At 32.2% G+C, this 19,689-nt stretch overlaps 1 protein-coding gene across 1 annotated transcript; it reads left to right on the forward strand.

Annotated features, from left to right (window-relative positions):
* The first annotated feature begins 515 nt into the window (after nucleotides 1-515).
* LOC132724307 (serine/threonine-protein kinase ICK-like) lies at nucleotides 516-19,146 on the forward strand. Its single transcript, XM_060709148.1, is given in 11 exon segments — nucleotides 516-586; nucleotides 3,796-4,127; nucleotides 5,680-5,734; nucleotides 6,583-6,708; nucleotides 10,519-10,573; nucleotides 14,708-14,728; nucleotides 15,707-15,839; nucleotides 16,758-16,929; nucleotides 17,528-17,695; nucleotides 18,260-18,505; nucleotides 18,916-19,146. Coding segments are annotated over 10 exon segments (1,293 nt in total). The 5' UTR covers nucleotides 516-586; nucleotides 3,796-4,026; the 3' UTR covers nucleotides 19,132-19,146.
* The last annotated feature ends 543 nt before the right edge of the window (nucleotides 19,147-19,689 follow it).

Here is a 19,689-nt window from a genome sequence, read left to right on the forward strand (position 1 = left end):
TTTTAAAAGTCAATGGTTCTGTAGGCCATACCCTTGATTTAAGATAGTTCACGTTATATCACAATATATTCATATTGATATTGCAATATGAATTTTCTTTGCAATAATGAGGAAGGGCCGACCGCTTATTAATAATTTTGTTATTACTAGCATGAGGCCGCCTTTTTAATTTAAGACAACATAGCCCTAGCAATATGACGTTGCTTTGAGATTTTTTTTACTTCTCAGCAAAGGAACATATAAACTATATATACAACAAGCCCGTTACGTCTGACCAGGGTCTTTGAAATAGAATGATTTTTTTTTTTGAAAGACCCTGGTCTGACACATTGGACTAATGACAGCAGTGGTTAGTAGATATATCTATACCTTAAATCATTCATGTATTTTTAAGAATCAAATTGTCTTATCTTGAACTATTAAACGTGTAAAAAAATACTCGTATACTTATTTTACACAGTCGAAAGTATGGCATATAGATCTAGTACCGCACATTTTTTTTGTCGTCGTTGTTTATTTATATTGGTTGCTACTCTTGGTCACGTGACTTTTTAAGGAGCAAATAGCAACAACTGTCATGGCGGAGGTGAGTGTTTTGCCAAAAATTGGTACATTTTCAAACAAAGCTACATATTTTCAATTATTAATTAACAAATATGTTTTTTACAAATGTTCTTTGATTTCAAAGGCAATCTGTAAGTTTCATAAAACTGTAAAAAATTCTGGAAACAAAGTGATCCCTCGGAAGCATTAATCACAACAAAATAACATAAGAATTGCAGACTCGGTTTGATTGAGTCTGTACATGAGGGATAATGAATAAGTGCAACATCCCTCACGCCCCCTAGCACCGGCTTGAGCGTTACTCAATTCTCAACACTTTATAGTGTTGGCATCAATGTAAAGAATGCAAGTGTCTACAAAATTGAAAACACTGAAATTAGGCTGATGATCATCATATTCACTAAAGGAAGTGGCTAGCCGTACGGACCCGTACGGCTAGCCAAAAGGTCTAGCCGTACGTGAGTCACGTACGACTAGCCAGGACGCACTAGCCGTACGGCACTTTTTAAAATTATATGTTATTTTGTGTCTTTAAACGAGGATTTTAATCAAGTCTCTGCATTTGTCCTCGTGTGTTCACTTTAATAAAGATGCTCCGTCATTTTGTAAAAAATGAATACGAACAAGCGTTGTATAATCTATCAATTAAAGTTGCATGTTATAAGTTATACCGTCGTTGATTTTCATGCTTATCATTTGTTGTTTTATTTGTATGAAAGATGCATTATTAAATCATTTTTGTTAATTAAGCACATGGATCGAAATAAATAGTTGATCGGAGTGGAATAAGTAAATAAATAAAAAGAACATTAAAAAAGAAAACGGTGATAAGGTAAACATATTTCTATATTCAATATTTTACAAATACAGAAGATTAATACGGAACGCTATTTAATGAACTTTTCCTAAGAGATGGACAAAATACTTCTATACTGTCGGTAATTTGACGGCAATTATGCAAGAGCTGCCAACAACAATAATTCGGTTTTCCCATTTTAAAGGTTCGAAAAATAAAGCTAAAATGGAACAAAAAAAGGATATTAATCAAACTCTTGTAAACTATTTTCAAATTGTCTAAATGCCAACAATGACAAAGATCGCAGCCACAAGTGCGATTAATTTCTCAACAAGATTAGACATTCGAAGACAATTGCTGTTTCTTGGTTAAAATCCTCGTTTAAGTCATAAAATACATATGCATTTCGACTTCCATATAATTTTGAAACAGTGCCGTTACGGCTAGCCAATAGCAGTTGGTCCTTCCTGGTTAGTCGTACGTGACTCACGGTTTACGGCTTAAGACCTTTTGGCTAGCCGTAAAGGCCCGTTACGGCTAGCCACTTCCTTCAACTAAAATATGCAGAGAATCAACTTTTGTCAACAAAGTGTAAACATTATAACATGATCATCACTGTTCATGTCAAATGTATAATGCCAATATTGTTGTTGCCCAAAAGCCCCAAAATATTGCCCAAGTATGTTTAAATTATCATTTATGATTCTCACTGATAATGGCATATGTTGAGAAATTGGTGCTTATAAATTTATGCTTAATGTTTTTCTGAGTTCCTTAATGTTGCATGTTGTTTTAAACGTTTTACATAGCTTTTTTGTTTTGTTTTTTTTTTGGAATACCCCATTGCAAGTTTTAAAATTTTTCATTCCCCCCCCCTTTCCTATTTTTCACCTTGGTTTTGCAATGCGGGTTATTAACTTGCTTTTGATCAGTTCACTTTTAGATTTAGATAATTCAACCTTGTTCGAAGTGAAACTGTGAAGATTTTTGAATTATTGAAGCCATTTATCACAAACAAGCTAATGGTAATCTACTGGCATGCAAGCAGTTCTCGTACAGAAATAGTACACATATTTTTTTGTGTAAACGCTTGATTTTTACTTGCGTTCTTTAAAAAGTGATGTCAAATTATGCTGACATGTGAATGATACAAAATCTAAGTGTCAGTTCGGCAATATGTACAAAAAGTTTTCATTTTAAATCACTCACCTGTGTGTTGTCAAAACAAGAGCTTGTAAATGTTGGAGGATTCCATCTTTGTGCAGATAAGCTAAAATACTAACATATGAGGCCTGTTTTCAATCATACGACATCATGTGACATGTGTACAGATAAGTGGGCAATATGATAAACAATTGGTTTAATTGAATTCCAAATTAATATTTAAAAAATGGTTTTTGGGTTTAAACCATTCTTCAGTTGTTGGGGTTTGATTTTCCTTTTCCATTTATCCAGCTTATTTCCCCCGAAAGGCCAAGTTTTTTGGAAAAAATTAAAAAAAAAAAATGGAAAATTTGGAAACAGTTTAATTTTGATTTTTTGTTGAAACAACCCTGCCATGAAAATTATTTTAATTTTGGCTCAACTTTTTCTTATTTTCATTGGATTCAGATGGGATACCAAAAGATTTCTAATTTAATTTGAAGGAATCCCTTTTTTAAAAAATACAAAAACAATTATGGTGAGGGAACATACAGAGCTCAAGCAATGGTGACCACCCATTTCTTTCTCTATCAATTTGTTTCAGTCATAATATTCATTAGTCATGCAATGTTTAAGACAATTTTTATTCCTGGTTTATATTTACCTTCTTTGCCTTTGTAAAAAAAATAAAAAATAATAAAATTTCCAATTAGGGGCCTAAATGGTTAAATTGACATACAGCTTACAGGTATAATCAGCTGATATATATATATATGCTATATAGGTAATTTTATCTACTAAGAGGATATCATTCAGTTTAATCTATGATAAACATATTTGTTGAGACATAGCTCTAATTGGGTTTAGTTTGTGTCAGAACTCTCTTTTTAAGATAGAAATATGAGTTAAACTATTGTATGCTCTATGAAAGAAAGAACAAATAAATAAAGTTATTTATAGATGACTAATTGTATAATAATTACACAACATTATTTTTATAGACTGAGAGAAAAAAATTACGTTTACAACACTTCTTTTTCTGATTTCTCTCATTTCCATTGAAAATGTACATATGACATTGCGGCTAACTAATTGTTTGATAATTAATGTTATTGGCACAAAACTATTTTTGTATATAGCAAGAAACACACCTACACTTTCAACACCTGTTATTCCAATTTCTCACATTTTCCATTAAAAATGTATAGATGACATTGCAGCTAACTAACTGCACAAGCTGTTCACAGTGGTGAATTGTTGATAACATAATCATATCTTTTTATTGATTTCAGATCGCATTCCACAAACAGTAAACAGTCAATATGTAAGCTACCTAGATGATGATTCCCTCCAGTGATAGTGATTGTACACCATTTTTCAACACTATCTCTATACAGGAGTATAAAGTTAGGAAGAATTAAAATTTATCAGAATATTGAATTTTCTGGTTCTTTGTGCTTTTAAAGGGATTTGAAAGTAGTTGCATGTATTAGGGGGAAAAAAATACGAATAAAACAGTGAAAATGAATCGGTATACAGTAACGAAGCAACTGGGAGATGGGACTTACGGAAGTGTTTTGTTGGCTACATGTATCGAAACAAATGAAAAGGTGGCCATCAAAAAGTAAGTTTCTTTTAAATAATTATATGCATGTATTACCGTACATTATTCTGTTTATATGTGCCGCATCATGACAAAACCAACATAATGAGTTTGAGACCAGCATGGATCCAGACCAGCCTGCGCATCCGCGCAGTCTGGTCAGGATCCATGCTGTTCGCTATCAGTTTCTCTACTTGTAATAGGGTTTGTAAGCGAACAGCATGGATCCTTATCAGACTGTGCGGATGCGCAGGCTGGTCTGGATCCATGCTGGTCGCAAACGCACTATGTTGGTTTTGTCGTGACGCGGCTCATATCTTTTAGTAGTTCATATTTTCACAGCTCAAAAGTCAAAATGAGTAAAATACTGTAAATGGCTAAATGCCTTTCAATTAATAATGTCTTAATCAAAGGGCTCAGATGCATAATAGCAATCTTCAAGACTTACTTATTAAGCATGTAGAAATATACATGTACATTAAATTTTGTACCTTATGCAATAGATGTGAGACTGTTGCCATTTTCATGCGGCATCTTATTAGCAATATACACAGGTTAATCAATACTTTTGTGTTACAGCCTTACATACAAGCAAAAATAATCATCAATAAAAAACCTGAACTTTCTCCTATAAAATGTATTTTCCCTGAAAAAATAATATAGTTTATCAGCTTTATTTTCTTTTTTTATTATATTTTTGCTGAAATATTAAATTTTCTACAGACTGTCTGGAACCGTCTTTTTGTTATAGTATTTGCAATGCATTTACCGGTAATTACAATAATTATCAGTTCAACTGTTGACATGTAAAGGTTTTCTATTTATATGTGGTTTATTTAGTAATTCTTATTCTAGACATGCAGAATCAAGCCTGAAGCTTTTCCATTCTGTCCATGTCAATATTTGTTGTATAAATGTAATTATGCTTTTGGCATCATGAATAATGCACAGCTATTCAAAACAGCATAGATTCAAAAGATATTGTTTATTACACATACATAACCTGGACAATATACAAATATGATCAGTGATGCAAAAAGTTAATCAAATTTGCTATTGATCGAATAATTTCCAAGTCTGGAGGCTAATTAGGTAAAAGCATGGATATTGTGTTGTGATTTGATAAAGTTTGCTGAATATCGTGTTGTACGGTTAATATGCCTATTTCTTTCTATGACATGCTTTACAAAATTGGTAATGTATTGAGTCATGAATCTGACCAAGCTTTAAATCAAAGGATTATGAACAAGTTTGTTAATACATATTAAATTATTTGTCCTATGATAGTCTCAATTGGTGAATATCGGTAGTTATTGCATTCCAACAAATATAATAGTACTGTCTGTACATGTATCATATTACTCAGGAAGTGCCACTTCCATGAGTAGATTATTTGGATATACATGTATTTTACCTTTTTACCTTGGAATACCATAATTTTAATCAACCTTTTTACTAAATTGTAAACACCTTGTTTAGCTGCATTGTATGCTTCACTGGAATAAATCTTTTTTTACCAGAGAAAAGAAGTATTTTATAAAGTAACAAATATATACAATTTCTTTCTTTACAGAATGAAGAAAAAGTATTACTCTTGGGATGAATGCTTAAACCTCAGGGAAGTTAAGGTAAGGTATTATTCTGATTTAATACAACCCTATTTATTGCACCCATGCCTCTTCACCCCCAGGAAGAAGTGGATGGGTAATGTTGCTTTTTGATTTTCAAACCCCTTTGAAAGGTAGGGGACAGAGAAAAAAGGTAGAAACTGCACATTTCCCCTGCAAATCTTTGGGAAATGGAGGGTCAGGATAGCAATTGACTGGTACATGTACATTAAGACAAATATGGCTGGGAATCATGCATGAGTGTTACTTACCTCAGATGAGTGTCAGTTTTACAGAGGGCGTTGGTCTGAAGATTATTTAGCACTTTCAAGTCAACTGTCAAGTAAATTATCAATTTGGTCAAAAAATATGTTTTGATGAAGTTTTAGCCAGGTAAAGTATGTACATTGACCTGTGCTATGTATTTAGCATTCTCTTTCTCCTAAATTATAGTTTATTATTTTAAATGCATATTTAGACAGGGTCATGGAACATGGTATTAAGAGTTTTTAATAATAATTATAAAAAAGCAGTTATTATTGTCCGTTGTGTACAAGCCAAAAAACTCATAGGTAGTTAGTTTACATAAAATGTACAACTTTGCTATTGTTTAAGAATTTTTTACGATTTGCAAGCCCCCCAAAGTTTTTTTTTTTATACATCTCAGCATATTAAAAGTTAATAGATATGATACTCAGATATCATGGGTTTAAGGTTTACCAGGGTCAGAACCAAGTTTTTTTTCATATGACTCAAGATCTAGTTAAATAATACCAGGAAGTGGACTCCAAAGTATAGCTAAAAAGTTACAATGCTTTTTTCCGTAATCAAGGCCCGATTAAATAATGTTAAAACTAATTTTATTTCAGTCTTTACGGAAGCTCAATCACGCAAATATTGTGAAGTTGAAGGAAGTGATCAGAGAGAATGATCAGTTGTTCTTTGTGTTTGAGTTTATGAAGGAGAATCTCTATCAAATGATGAAGGACAGGTGAGTCTTTTAATAATAAATGTCTCCAGTAAGTTAAGGTCAGTATGTACCCAGCAGCCCAGATGTGCTGAAAGAAAAAGTATAGCTTGACAGTGGGAGTCAAGTTTCATTGGTTATTTTCTACAGTAATAACATATATGAGTCGGGTAACGACAAAACCAACATAGTGGGTTTGCGACCAGCATGGATCCAGACCAGCCTGCGCATCCGCGCAGTCTGATCAGGATCCATGCTTTACGCTATCAGTTTCTCTACTTGTAATAGAGTTGGTAAGCGAACAGCATGGATCCTGATCAGACTGCGCGGATGCGCAGGCTGGTCTGGATCCATGCTGGTCGCAAACCCACTATGTTGGTTTTGTCATGACGCGGCTCATGTCATTATCAGTGTCAAAGTACCAAAATGTTATGAAAATATGAAAGTTGTCTGTTTACTTTCAGGAAGAAATGTAAATTTAAGTTTTCAGTTGGGTAAATGTTTGTCTTTGAGACAACATGCAAATTATCCCATTTGTTGTTGATTACTTATTCGAGGATGATTTATGTGGGAAAGAACCCTGTTAATACTAAATAAATATCAAAGTACATATATCAAAGTACATACATAGTAAGGTAAATTTATGCTAAGCTGCTGTTATAAATATGCATGTTACTAATGCAAAACAAATTACTAAGGTTACAGTAATGCACAAAAAAAATTCAGCTGTGTTGCAAAAAAAAAGAGAAAAGATCCTGACATACAACAAATATTGTTAATATAGGTCAGTTTAAAATATATACCAGAGGTCACTTGTCATTAAATGGGTCACAGATTTAATATATTTAAAGCATTTCTTCTGATAAAGGAAGTGAATATTTATTGTTGTAAGTAACAACTGAATCAGAAATAAGATATTATAATTGTTTTATTGAAGGATGATGAAGTAAGTTGATTTTTGAAGTAAATGCTACTGTGTGGGTCATAGTGAAGAGAGTTAGGGGCAACTTGTAATTGTATATATTATATATATGATTTACTAAGCCATGTACGTAAATTGCTAGGAAAAATATACCAATATGAGATATATGTTTTACTAAGTTTATATAAGTTTAACCACATGGTAATGTTATTTAGTTACTTTGTTGAGTTAGCAGCTAGAAATTCTCGGTAATGATTTAATGCCATGCTCCCAACAATGAAGCTATGATTTTGTCGCCACTCACAAGTCCATTGTTTTCTAATCCAACTTATTGTAACTTGAGATAATGTGCTATTTTTGTATAGGCAATATCTCCCCTTAGAAGCAAGGTTCTGACTCGGAACAAAACTATCTTAGGATCAACTTTGGCACATCAAAATATTTGACTAATTGTTTTCAAACTACTTTTTATACACCAAATCAACAAATGTCTTCCCTATTCTAATTCCAAAGGGGCATTATGAAATCATAAATCGCCTGCTTTTTGTTTAAGATAAATCATGTCATCGTATCATTGCAAGTGTTAGTCCTTTTTTTTTGCCATTACAAACCTGTGCAAAACTATAGACTTGGTCTATTGGCCATACAATCATGGGCTTATATAACAGAGCACTGTCATATTCCCTGTATTGATCAAAGTTTAACACAGTAAGTTGTGATGCAATATTGGTCTGAACAGAGAACTTGCAACACTTGTTTAATTTAGCTAATTAACCTGGTTGCTCAAGGCTGAAATAATACTTTTACCAGACTCTGATAATGGAACATACAGGCCTTTAGGAAAATTCTGTAATCCTTGAATATAAACGTTAATTTTGTTTAACTCTCTTAAATTATCAGTTGTTAGCTTAAGGAGCTGAGAAGATGGAAAAGTGTGTTCAAGTTAGGGCAATATCCCTTTTGAAAAATATTAATACAATCATTTGTTTGTTTAGACTACAATAAATGTGAAATGATATATATATTTTTTTTATATAATGCTAGAAATCATGTCTCTTATCATGTCATTTATGCTTTCATTATATCTGTCTCTCTCCCTCTTTGTGCTAGGAATAGAAAAAACATGTGAGTGAATTTAGTTTGCTTTTGCAAGAGTCAAAAATATATCTGCATATGCATTATAATTTATAATTATACCTTAAGCTTCATACCCATATTATGCTGGTATTTAATGAAAGTCATAAGTAGACCAGTTCAGTATTTAGATCTAGGTTCAATGTGCATGTAAATAGTTTAAATATGTGTTTCTCAATTGAAAAAGTTATCAAATGTTTCAAAAATTGGTTTAATAGATATATAAATAGTTGGTTATTTATAGTGAACTTGCAGACCCAGCATTCTTTAATCCTCTGTACAGTAGCAGCTATAACAGCAGAACTGTGCCACAACTCCTGCAGTCTGTCCAGACTCTATTATGCTGACTGCTCAATTTAACTATTTTAATATAGAAATGACTTGATAATTTCAAGGTTAAGTTTTAACCCTTCACCACTTGAACTGCATGTAATTAGCCCTTGCCACCAGTATACATAACCAGGCCAGCCGCACATCCATGCAGGGGACCATTCTGTTAGCTCAATAGGTGGAGCACTTGACTGTGAATCAGGTGACTTGAGTTCAATTCCCAGACAGTGCAGGTCATTTTCATTGTGATTGATCATGACATCCTTTCTACTGTCATTCGCACTTTACCTCTGCTCTGGCATGTACAGAAGTTAAAGTAAACTGCTCGAAAGCCTGTCTAGAAAGTAGAAACGAGATTGTGGCTGAACTGTGCTCTGGTAAATTCAGTGTGGCTTACTGGCATGATCCTGAGTGAAAACTACCATCACCAACACATCTGTGTAGTCTGACCAGGTTCTTTACTGCTGGCCGACTAACTTCAAATTTTCTTCTTGATATCCCCAAACTTAATAATTATTTAATGGACAGTTCCAAAAATCTCAAGGCTTCTAATACACAAACTTATTTTAGAAATAAACTTCATAAAATGGATTAATGGTTTAAGAAATGTATAAAAACAATCCATATAAAAGCATAGTAATGGAAATTTTATCAATATATTCCAAACATGTGACTTATGAAGTAATGCCTTGTTAGCTTATTTTGTCACATTTGACATACTGTTGATTTTAAGATGTTTTTATATATATATATCAGCTTAAAGCTAGCAGTATTTCTACTTTATATGTACACTTCATAAATTCTCATAAACATTTGCTTTAATTTGCATTCTAGGATAAAAAAAAATGTAAATATGAATGTGTTTACAGTCTCTTGACTTTGCAGGGGATGTCATTTCATTGAAATTGCTTGTTTTATTTGAGACTGCCATGCAGCTTGCTTTATTTAAGACAGCCATGCAGCTGGCTTAAGGTTTAAGGCCTTAATTTATAAAATTGTTGCATTACTTTCAATTTTTTAGGATCTGTTCAGATATTGTCACTATCATTAATGTACAAAGTATACATGTAGGTTCATAAGATAACTGTGGAAGGCAAGATCTTCTATCATCTTAAAAAGGACAGCTATGTAATAGTTGCATTAAGATATACATTTCCTTGCTGTTATTAAAGTGAAGTGGGTTAAAGATATGTTAATAGTGAAGGTGCTGGCACTATTCCAGATATTATTGTAAAATTTAGATTGTAAATAAAACATGCCTTGTAACCTGATCAATAAGGAATCAAATTGTCACAAGTTATTGTAGGTAGTCCATATACTTAGATAATGGTGATTTTATTGGAAAGTTGAAATTCTTATTTAAGCTTATTTGATTTTTTGATTGTAAGAAAATAGTTAACCCTTTTGCTATCTTCCTTTATGCATTGAAAGATAAGGTGACATATTTGCCAGTCTCCCCTCCCCTCTCCTATTGTTAAAGACATCACTTTCTTCTGTCTTTCCAAAAGTTTTATTTACATGATTAGATATACTAGTCTATACCTTTTATATAAGAAATGCATTCTTAGAACTGTGTCTTGGTTAGAGGTGCAATTACAGGTAACTTAATTGTTTACTTGACTTCCTGTTTTTCTCCAGGAACTATTGTTATTCATTCTTTCTGATTTTATGGAGAGCAAAATCTCCTTTGTCTGAGTCCTCTTGTGGCTGAGTCGGTTGACTTTTGATTCTTTTCATGTGAGGTAGCTATCCAGCTAGCTTACAGAACATCAGTGGTTTTACTCAGGTGCCTGTTTGTGGCTGGCGTAATGCATTGAGGGGTACCTGAGGTCTTCCTCCATCAGTAAAGCTGGAAAGTCACCTTTTGACTTCTGTGCCATATGACCTCTTCTGGGTTGGTGCCACATAAAACCCAACCAAAAAGAAAAAATGCAAAGCCTTTGGAAGTTGTATAGACTGAAGTTGAGTTTGGTTTTTCTGAAGTTAATATTTAATAAGTAAAAATTTTCAACATAGAACTTCAATCGTATTAAAGGAAACATGATGTGTGTAATGAATATTTTATCAAAGGATTAACTCATAGATTATCTTGTAACAAGGATTTGCAAGTCTTTGATGTGTTGTCTGAAGGTATTTGTAAACTAATGTCATACTTTTCTCTTGTGCTCTAGTAATGTATGTCAAGCTTTTTCATACTTTTGACTTATTATAGTCTGACATTGTGGCTTGAAAGTAATTTCTTGCAGGAATTACATCAACTATTATCATGTGATTATAATTACTCTACCCTAGCGATAGCTACAAATGTATCTTTGACCCTTATGTGCATATTTTCTATTTCAAATGTCCTATTCAATCTGTGGAATAATTTCAAATTTTATGTGCTTAGCGGTTTTTAGACCTCAGTGGAGTTCCTTTAATACACATGTATTGCCGGCTTGCAGTTGTTCAAACAGAATTAAATATACTTAAGAATAAGATAATTTAATTATTTTTTTAAGACCAATGATCATAAACAATGAGTAAATTACTTTAGTTATAAACAAACTAATGTATTATATCCTGATTATTTCTGACACAGACTGTGACTTTGTATTCATAAACATATCTATAATACCAGTCTGTTTGTCTTTAATGCCTGACTTAAGGTAGATTAGAATAATGATTTCAGACAATGTAAGGAAATTGCACTGGCCAATAGTTGACACCTCTGTGAATATTTGATGATATGATTGTTTTCATTCACGGGATTGGGTAAATAGAAGCTTATCAAATTGATTTTAATCAAATCTGTACTGAAACCTTGGAGGTGTGAGACAGAAACTTTTAATGTATGTCTAGTAGCTACAAATAGGTTCAAATAATTAAAATCGGTTCAATGTGGTATCAATGACCTTTTTACTGCAGCTAACCATTTGTTCTGAAGAAGGACACGGTAGTTTTAAAAGGAACAAGTGTTACATTTGAGAAACTTTAGAAGTTACCCTTGAAACTTATTTATGGAAATATCCGTAGTTGTATTCTCCACTCAAGTGTGAATCCCCTTGTGGCTGAGGGGTTGCCTTCAATGGTTGAGGCATAAAAATTGCAGTCACCGTTTATCATTGCATGATTGTAAGAGGCAAATTACTAGAGTCCATGCATCTCCTTATAGCTCCAGCAGGTGAGGTGGTTTTGACTTCTGGTGTTGCTTTGAAACTTAGTTAGGTTAGCCAAAATCATCTTTCCTGTTTCAATGCAATATGACCGAAACTGTGTTTGTGTGTGGTAAAACCAAATAAGCAAAACAAAACTCATGTTTGTAAAAGGGTGGTGGAATATGGGTATTTCCACCTAGATTGGCAGTTTCCATATCAATGGGATGGTTTAACTTAAAACTAATCTCAACAAAGTAAATTAATACATGAATATTCTTAACTGTGTGACTATTTAATATTTGGTAAATCTGTCATTTCAAAAAATAATTTCATTATAAAATCTTATTTTGTTTTGCAAATTTTCAAAAATAATCAACCAGCAAAAATTTTGGAAATATTATATAAATTGGGATCAAAATTGGGTTTTAAAAATGTTTTAAAAATGGTTTAAAAATTTGTGGGGCAGCCAAACAAATTTTTTTCACACCCTAAAACCCCCCTTTAAAATCTTTTGTTTTTGGGAATTTAAACTTAGGTGGGGAAAGTGGGAAATTTATTTAAATTTTTGAAACTAATAAATTTAAATTTTATTTTAAAGTAGTTTTAATAACATTACCCCCCAAATAATTTTATTTTATGGTGCATTTATTTAATATATGTTTTTAAAGAAAATTATTAAATTTACATTTATTTAACCTTTGGAATGTTGTTTTTATTTTTTTGAAAACCCAAAAATTGAAAATAAAAATCTGTGAAGAAAAAAAATCAAATTCCCCAGTATGATTTTTAGATTTTCAAAATAATGTTTTTGTAAAAACCCTCCCGTAAAAAGATATAAGGAAATTTAAAACACCGGGAACATTTTTCTTTTGACTTTTACTATTTCCCTTTTAGTTTGGGGAACTTTTTAAAAAAGTTCCCTTTTTTTATTTTTTTAAAGGGGCAAAGGGTTTTTCCCAACATCATACGAAAAGTTTTTAAACCCAAAATTTTTCAAATTTTGCTTTTACTAAACGGTAAGTTTTTTTCTATCTTCCTTCCCTAAAATTTGTGATGGGCCCCTTAGAGGTGAGGGGTTGCCTTTTATGGTTGAGGCATAAGATTTAATTTAAGGTAGATGTTGACCTATTGAATTTCTAATTTAATGCCATAAGAAAAAACAAATAAAAAATTATCTTTAAGCCCAAATATTAACAATTTTGTTAATGTAAGATTCTTTATAGAAGCCTAGTTTTCACAAATTTTAATCATAAGTTTATTACTTTTTAACTGTTCAATATTTGACATTTGTTTATATACAGAATATACCATATTTTTTACATACATGCGTATTAAGAACGCCTAATTGTATAATATAAAAATTATGACTGACAGGGTGCAGATGGGATTTTAAATGTGAGGGGAATTAACAATACATGAAGAAATCTTGTGAATTGACTGTTAACCTGTTAAAAATAATAAGCAATCTTGTAACAAAATATTGGGTTGAAAACAGTGGGCACCTCAAAATGCCCTGGGTACTAACTGTTTCTGTTCAAACTTTTGGCAAGGATTTTGTTTTCTTCTGTTATGGTTTAAATATAAATAAAGAGTTGTCTTAGTGGTGCACTAGCAGAATTATGTATTTAACTATCGTCTTTGTATTTCTTAAATTTTCCTATCGAAAAATTAAATGCAGTTTTACCATTTTAGCCCCCTTCTTAAGGCCGGGATAAAAAAAACAATAATTCCATATTGCAAAAAAATTGCCACATTTTCCCCAAATGATGTAAAATTTTTCCCCAAATAGACATTGATAAATTGGTATTTTTTGTTCTACCCTGCAGTTATAACAAAATTTCATTGTTCCTGAAAAGGGTTGGACAAATTAGGGCCGTACTTCAAATAATGTAGATATTGAAAGGTACTGAAATAGGCAACGAAAATTAAAACAGGTCTTGTTGAAATGCATTTACGTGCGGGTGTCGACAAACCTTTAGCTTCTGGGTGATTAGGGAAATTCCATTATCAACAGTCAGTCAAAGGGTTAGAAAATTTAAAAATTTTAATAAGGAGTCCTGAAAGTTGAAATATGTCCCAACCCTTTGGATTAGAAATTTGAAATAAAACTAAATAATAGGGAATTGGGGTTATAAAAAGTAAGGGTTTCCTTTAATCTAATAAACCACTTTCCATAAATTTTCAGTGTGGCTTTAATTTTTAAAATTTAAAGTTTCCAATACAAAAATTTTTTTAAAACCCTTTAAACTTTTTAAAAACCTTTTTATTTTAAATTTCAGTATTAAACAAAGAGGGGGACTAGTCCCCGCAAAAAGGGATAAATTTAAGCTTGTTTCATTGTTAAAGGGGGATCCCTTTTTAAACCCTTTCATTAGTGGGATCTTTTTTAATTTTCTGTCAATTTTTTTGGCAAGGGGGGGAAAATCTGTTTTCAAAGAACTCTGGGGGGGTAAAAAATTTAAAGGGGGTTCGAAACCCAAACTTGCCCCCACGTTACTTCTGAGTTTTGTTTTTAAAAAAAAATGGTTTTGTAATTTGTTCTCTTAAAATTTTAAGATAATACATTTAAAAAAATGAATGTTGAATGTTTTTTCCCGATAAAACTTATAAAAAAAAAAATTTCAACTTACGGAACGCCCCCATAAAAAAGCTTTTTTTTTGAAAATTTTTAGTGCCCTTCCCTTAAACCCAAAGCCCGATAAATTCCCAAAAAGAAAATTTTTTAAAAAGGGTTTTAAGGGAGTTTCTGTCAATTTTCCAAAAAAAAACGAAAAAAAACTTCAATAATTTGGATTTTTTATTTGATATTAAAATGGGAAAAATTCCAAAACTGTAGGTTTTTTTTTTTTTTTTTAAAGGGAGAGAAAGGAAGTGGGAAACTTCCTAACTCTCAAATCTAAACCCGGGCAATTTTTTTTTGAAAATTTAATTTTTAAAAATAAACAGAAATAATTTTTCATATATAACTTTATCACATACCCATGCTGCTTTCGCTACTCTGTAAAAAATGGTTTTGCACACCTGTGCATAATATTTTGACATGACGTCATTTGCGTTAAACATGTCATTAAGATGCGCTAAATGTTAGCGTTATTCTATAGGCGTGTCAATAGAAGATGCTTCTTTTTCACTTCAAACTGTCATTATTTTGTGATTTTTGTGATGTGATAAATAGAATATTATTTTTGTGTAAGTTCATTACTGGATTTATTTAACCCGTTGAATAAAATATTATGCTGGCCATAGGCTCGCATAATATATATGAATAAATTTGATAAATTCAGTATTGAACTTAAACTAATTTAATATCCTCTATATCTACATAGGCTATGTTTTCTATGCTTTCTGTTTTGATGATTTAACATTACAAAAGTATACATTGTATCTACAAACTCTGCACATTGATTCCACCATTGTCTTCTATAGTTAGCTCACTAGGGAGAGCACTGGATTCGTAATGCAGATTGTAACAAGGTTAAAAAGATTTATTAAATCTTTTTCAGGTTTCTTCCATCGTGACTTGAAACCAGAAAATTTGTTGTGTTCAGGGCCTGACTGTTGTAAGATAGCAGATTTTGGTCTCGCACGTGAAATCCGATCTCGTCCACCTTATACAGACTACGTATCAACAAGATGGTTAGTATTATTATTGATTGAAAATTTCAAATATCATTAAATTGTCATGACTTGGAAAAAATTTTAAATATCCAGCACAGGTTTCCAAAATTTTAATAGTGAAATTTTAAAGGGAAAGTGTAACGATTTTTGGCCCATGGATTTGGGAAAAAAATTTTTTTCCTTGCAACTATTTTAGAGTCAGGCTAACATCACATTAATGTTTTGTTTACATTTTACTTTTACTATAAACATTAGGTGCTATAGTTTTGCACAATTAAATATAGTAAACACTTACATAAATGTTGGATAGTACCAGATTCAGACCATTGTATGGTTCGACAGTATTCAAAAATGAAAATATACAGAATTAATAAAAAAATTCTTAGTAACTTTGGAGAGAAAATATTTAAGACCATGATAAGAATATTGATAGTGTATTCAATTGCCTTATCTTAACAAAAAAACTATATTATGTGACCTATAAAACCATATTGTATCTTCTTGGCAACATGCCAGATCATTTAATATTATCTTTATGTATAATACCTTACTTTTGTAATTTTTAGACCTCAGTGGCCTTGTGGCTAAGGTTCACAGATATTGAATCACTGGTAATTGATATGGAAGTTTTGATTGTTTTTATGAGGAAACTATCTTGCTTATATGCAGGCAATTTGTTGTTCAACTGGGGTGCCTACAAAAGCTATAAGGACTGGCACCAAAGAGTTTCTAGTAGGGTCACCAATGGGCTTCCTCCTTCAGTAAATCTAAACAGTGGCCATGGCCATATTACCCTTAAAATGTTTCACAAGAAACCTAATGAAAAATAAGAATTTTCATAATTTGATAATGTTCAAAACACGATAAATTTTAGCATTATTTGTATGATATAGGCATAGAGCACCAGAAATTTTCATTACTTTTATAATATTAAAGGTACAGAGCACCAGAGGTTTTGTTACGGTCTACAAATTACAACAGTCCTATAGATATCTGGGCAGTAGGTTGTATAATGGCAGAAATGTATACATTGAGACCACTGTTTCCAGGAAGCTCGGAAATAGATGAAATATTTAAAATATGTACAGTACTAGGAACCCCAAAGCAGGTAAGACATAAGTGATAATTTAAATGGACATAAAGACTATGTAACATAAGTCAAATTTAATGTTATGAAAATCATTGTTAAATAGTATTTTGAAAATCATTGTTAGATAATTAATACGAGTGAGTTTTGGTCTACATTTTTATGACTAAGAGGTATGACCCCACATGAATCAAACACTTTTTAATAAGAACAGAGACGGCTCATAATTTTATACAGTTAATTACTGTTATGCTTAGACTATAAAGCTTAAAAAAAACACATCATGATTTGGTCAAGATTCAAACTGGCTTTAGCATGGTACATGTATTTAACAATAAGTGTAGCTGTTATTTGTATGTCAGTTTAAAGCCCTTATCCTGCGGCTGGCATCAGGTTCTACCCATGCAAACAGTGCAGACCAAGATCAGTCACCTTGTCCATGCAGTTGTATCATGGTCTGCACTGTTTGCTAATTTAGTTGTACACATTTTAAAATATTTCCCCCAAAAGGTGAATGGATTTGTCCAGATTGAAAGATAGAAAACTATTTAAAAATAGATATAAGTGGGAAAAGAGTTGAGGATTTTGAAGATTTTATGAATAATACTTGTATGTACAGGATGATTGGGATGAAGGTTTTAGACTCGCCTCTGCAATGAACTTCCGATGGCCACAATGTGTTCCCCAGAATCTGAAGACGTTGATACCAAATGCCAGTCAAGAGGCTATACATCTTATGAAAGACATGATGCATTGGAATCCACACAAAAGACCTACAGCAAGTCAGGTATACAACATGACTTATAATACTCTGCTTTTGTAATGTCACTTTTCATTGGCTAATTGTGACGTTTATAGTTTTATATACACAACTGCTGTCAATTTTTGAAGAAACTTCATGTTTTTTTATCCAAAAAGGGCAGTTTGCTGTATTATAATTTCGTTATAAAGATTCTTGACAGATTATATGGCTGTAAACGGTTGTTTGCAATTTAACCCTCATCTGTATGCAAACAGTCTAGCGGCTTAGGTTATATATGCAAAAAAAAGCCATATGACCTGTCAGAAATCTTTTTAACTAAAAATGTAAATATGATATGGTCTAAACTTTGATTTTATCATTGTATTTACTTTGATAGTAAAGAAATAATTAGTGATTGTTTGTAACAGTCAAAAAAGTAATAAAACAACACATATTAACATTTTGATATTATTTACTTTGTAATTATTTTATTTTGTCAAAATTATTTTGCTTAATTCTCTGTAAATTTATTTCCTGTTTGGAATATATACCACATGGTTTGCTGTTAATATACGTACATTAATATTATAATCTTTTGTTCTGTTTCAGTGTTTAAGATATCAATATTTTCAAGTTGGCCAGAATCTTGGTACAGCCATGCCATCCCCTGCTCGTCCACCCGCCCAGCCCATTCACTCACAACCATCATACAAGCCCCCAGAGAAACCCAGTGTACCGTCCCCACAGCATCACATGACAAATAGACCGTTCCAGGAAAAGCCCACAATACCTAACCAACAACAACCAATGGTGCCAAACTATGCTCAGAAACAGCAACAAAACCAGGACATGGATGTAAGTTTATTATATAACCCTTATTCGCTTGACGAAAGAAAACTTTCATAGAATTTATTTTTTGATCAGATTCTTTTCTGTTAAAGCTGCAGATTAATATACTGATATGCATGCTTCTACACATTTAAAACTTTTTGCAATCAGACTAAAGTTCAGATCTACTGAAGTAATTTCTTGCATGTAGATATCATCTGATTTTCATTGTATTTGTTTCGTCTTCATTGCGATTGGGATTTCCCGACAAAGCCATTTTTGTAAGGATATGAGAAGGTGACAATCAAATTGGTGGTAATCAGATCCTTATGCATAGAGGTTATTAGTAGCTGATTTTAATCAGAATGAAACTATTTGTGTCTGTCAAATATTAATATCAGTAGCATGAATATAAAAAAAATTGAATTGATTTCTAGGATCCTTTTCAAATGTCTGTAACAAAGAAGCAAAGTGCAAGAAAACGTTGGGGTGGTGGAGTGTCGGACACATGGGATGATTTCGATGACCTAGATTTCGGTGTTCCACGTAAACAAAAGGCGGCACCAGCAAAACCTTTGCCAGGTATCGGTGGTAAACGAGAGGATAAGAAGGAAAACGCGTTTAATGATGACGAAGATGATTTCTTAGCGTAAGTTAATAGTATTTTTGATATGTTCTGTATTACAATGTATTTTATATTAATATGTGCATGACAGATATATTTTACTTACATGTTTTTATGCCACCGCAGCATCTGCGATGCGGTGGCATATAGCGATTCACCTGTGTGTGTGTGTGTTTGTGTGTGTGTTATATAGATTATATAGTGAACTTAAAAAATCTTCTTGTGAAAAACCACTAGTCCAATTTCAACCAAACTTGGCAGGATTGTTCCTTGGGTGAAGGGCTTCCAAAGTTGTTCAAAGAATTTCATTCCATATAGAAATCTGGTTGCCATGGCAACCAAAAGGAATTATAAGAATAAATTAAAAAATCTTCTTGTAAAGACCCAAAAGGCCTAGAGCTTAGATATTTTGCATAAGGCATTGTCTAGTAGACCTCTAACAAGATTGTTCAAATTATAGCCCTGGGGTCAAAATTGGCGCCGCCCGGGGGGGGGTCATTGATTTTCACTATGTACATATAGTAAAAACTTAAAATACCTTCTTGTAAAAACCCAAAAGGCCTAGAGCTTAGATATTTTGCATAAG

Source organism: Ruditapes philippinarum, unplaced genomic scaffold (assembly GCF_026571515.1).
Source record: "Ruditapes philippinarum isolate M1 unplaced genomic scaffold, ASM2657151v2 ctg3371_1_1_1_1, whole genome shotgun sequence".
Taxonomy (NCBI): domain Eukaryota; kingdom Metazoa; phylum Mollusca; class Bivalvia; order Venerida; family Veneridae; genus Ruditapes; species Ruditapes philippinarum.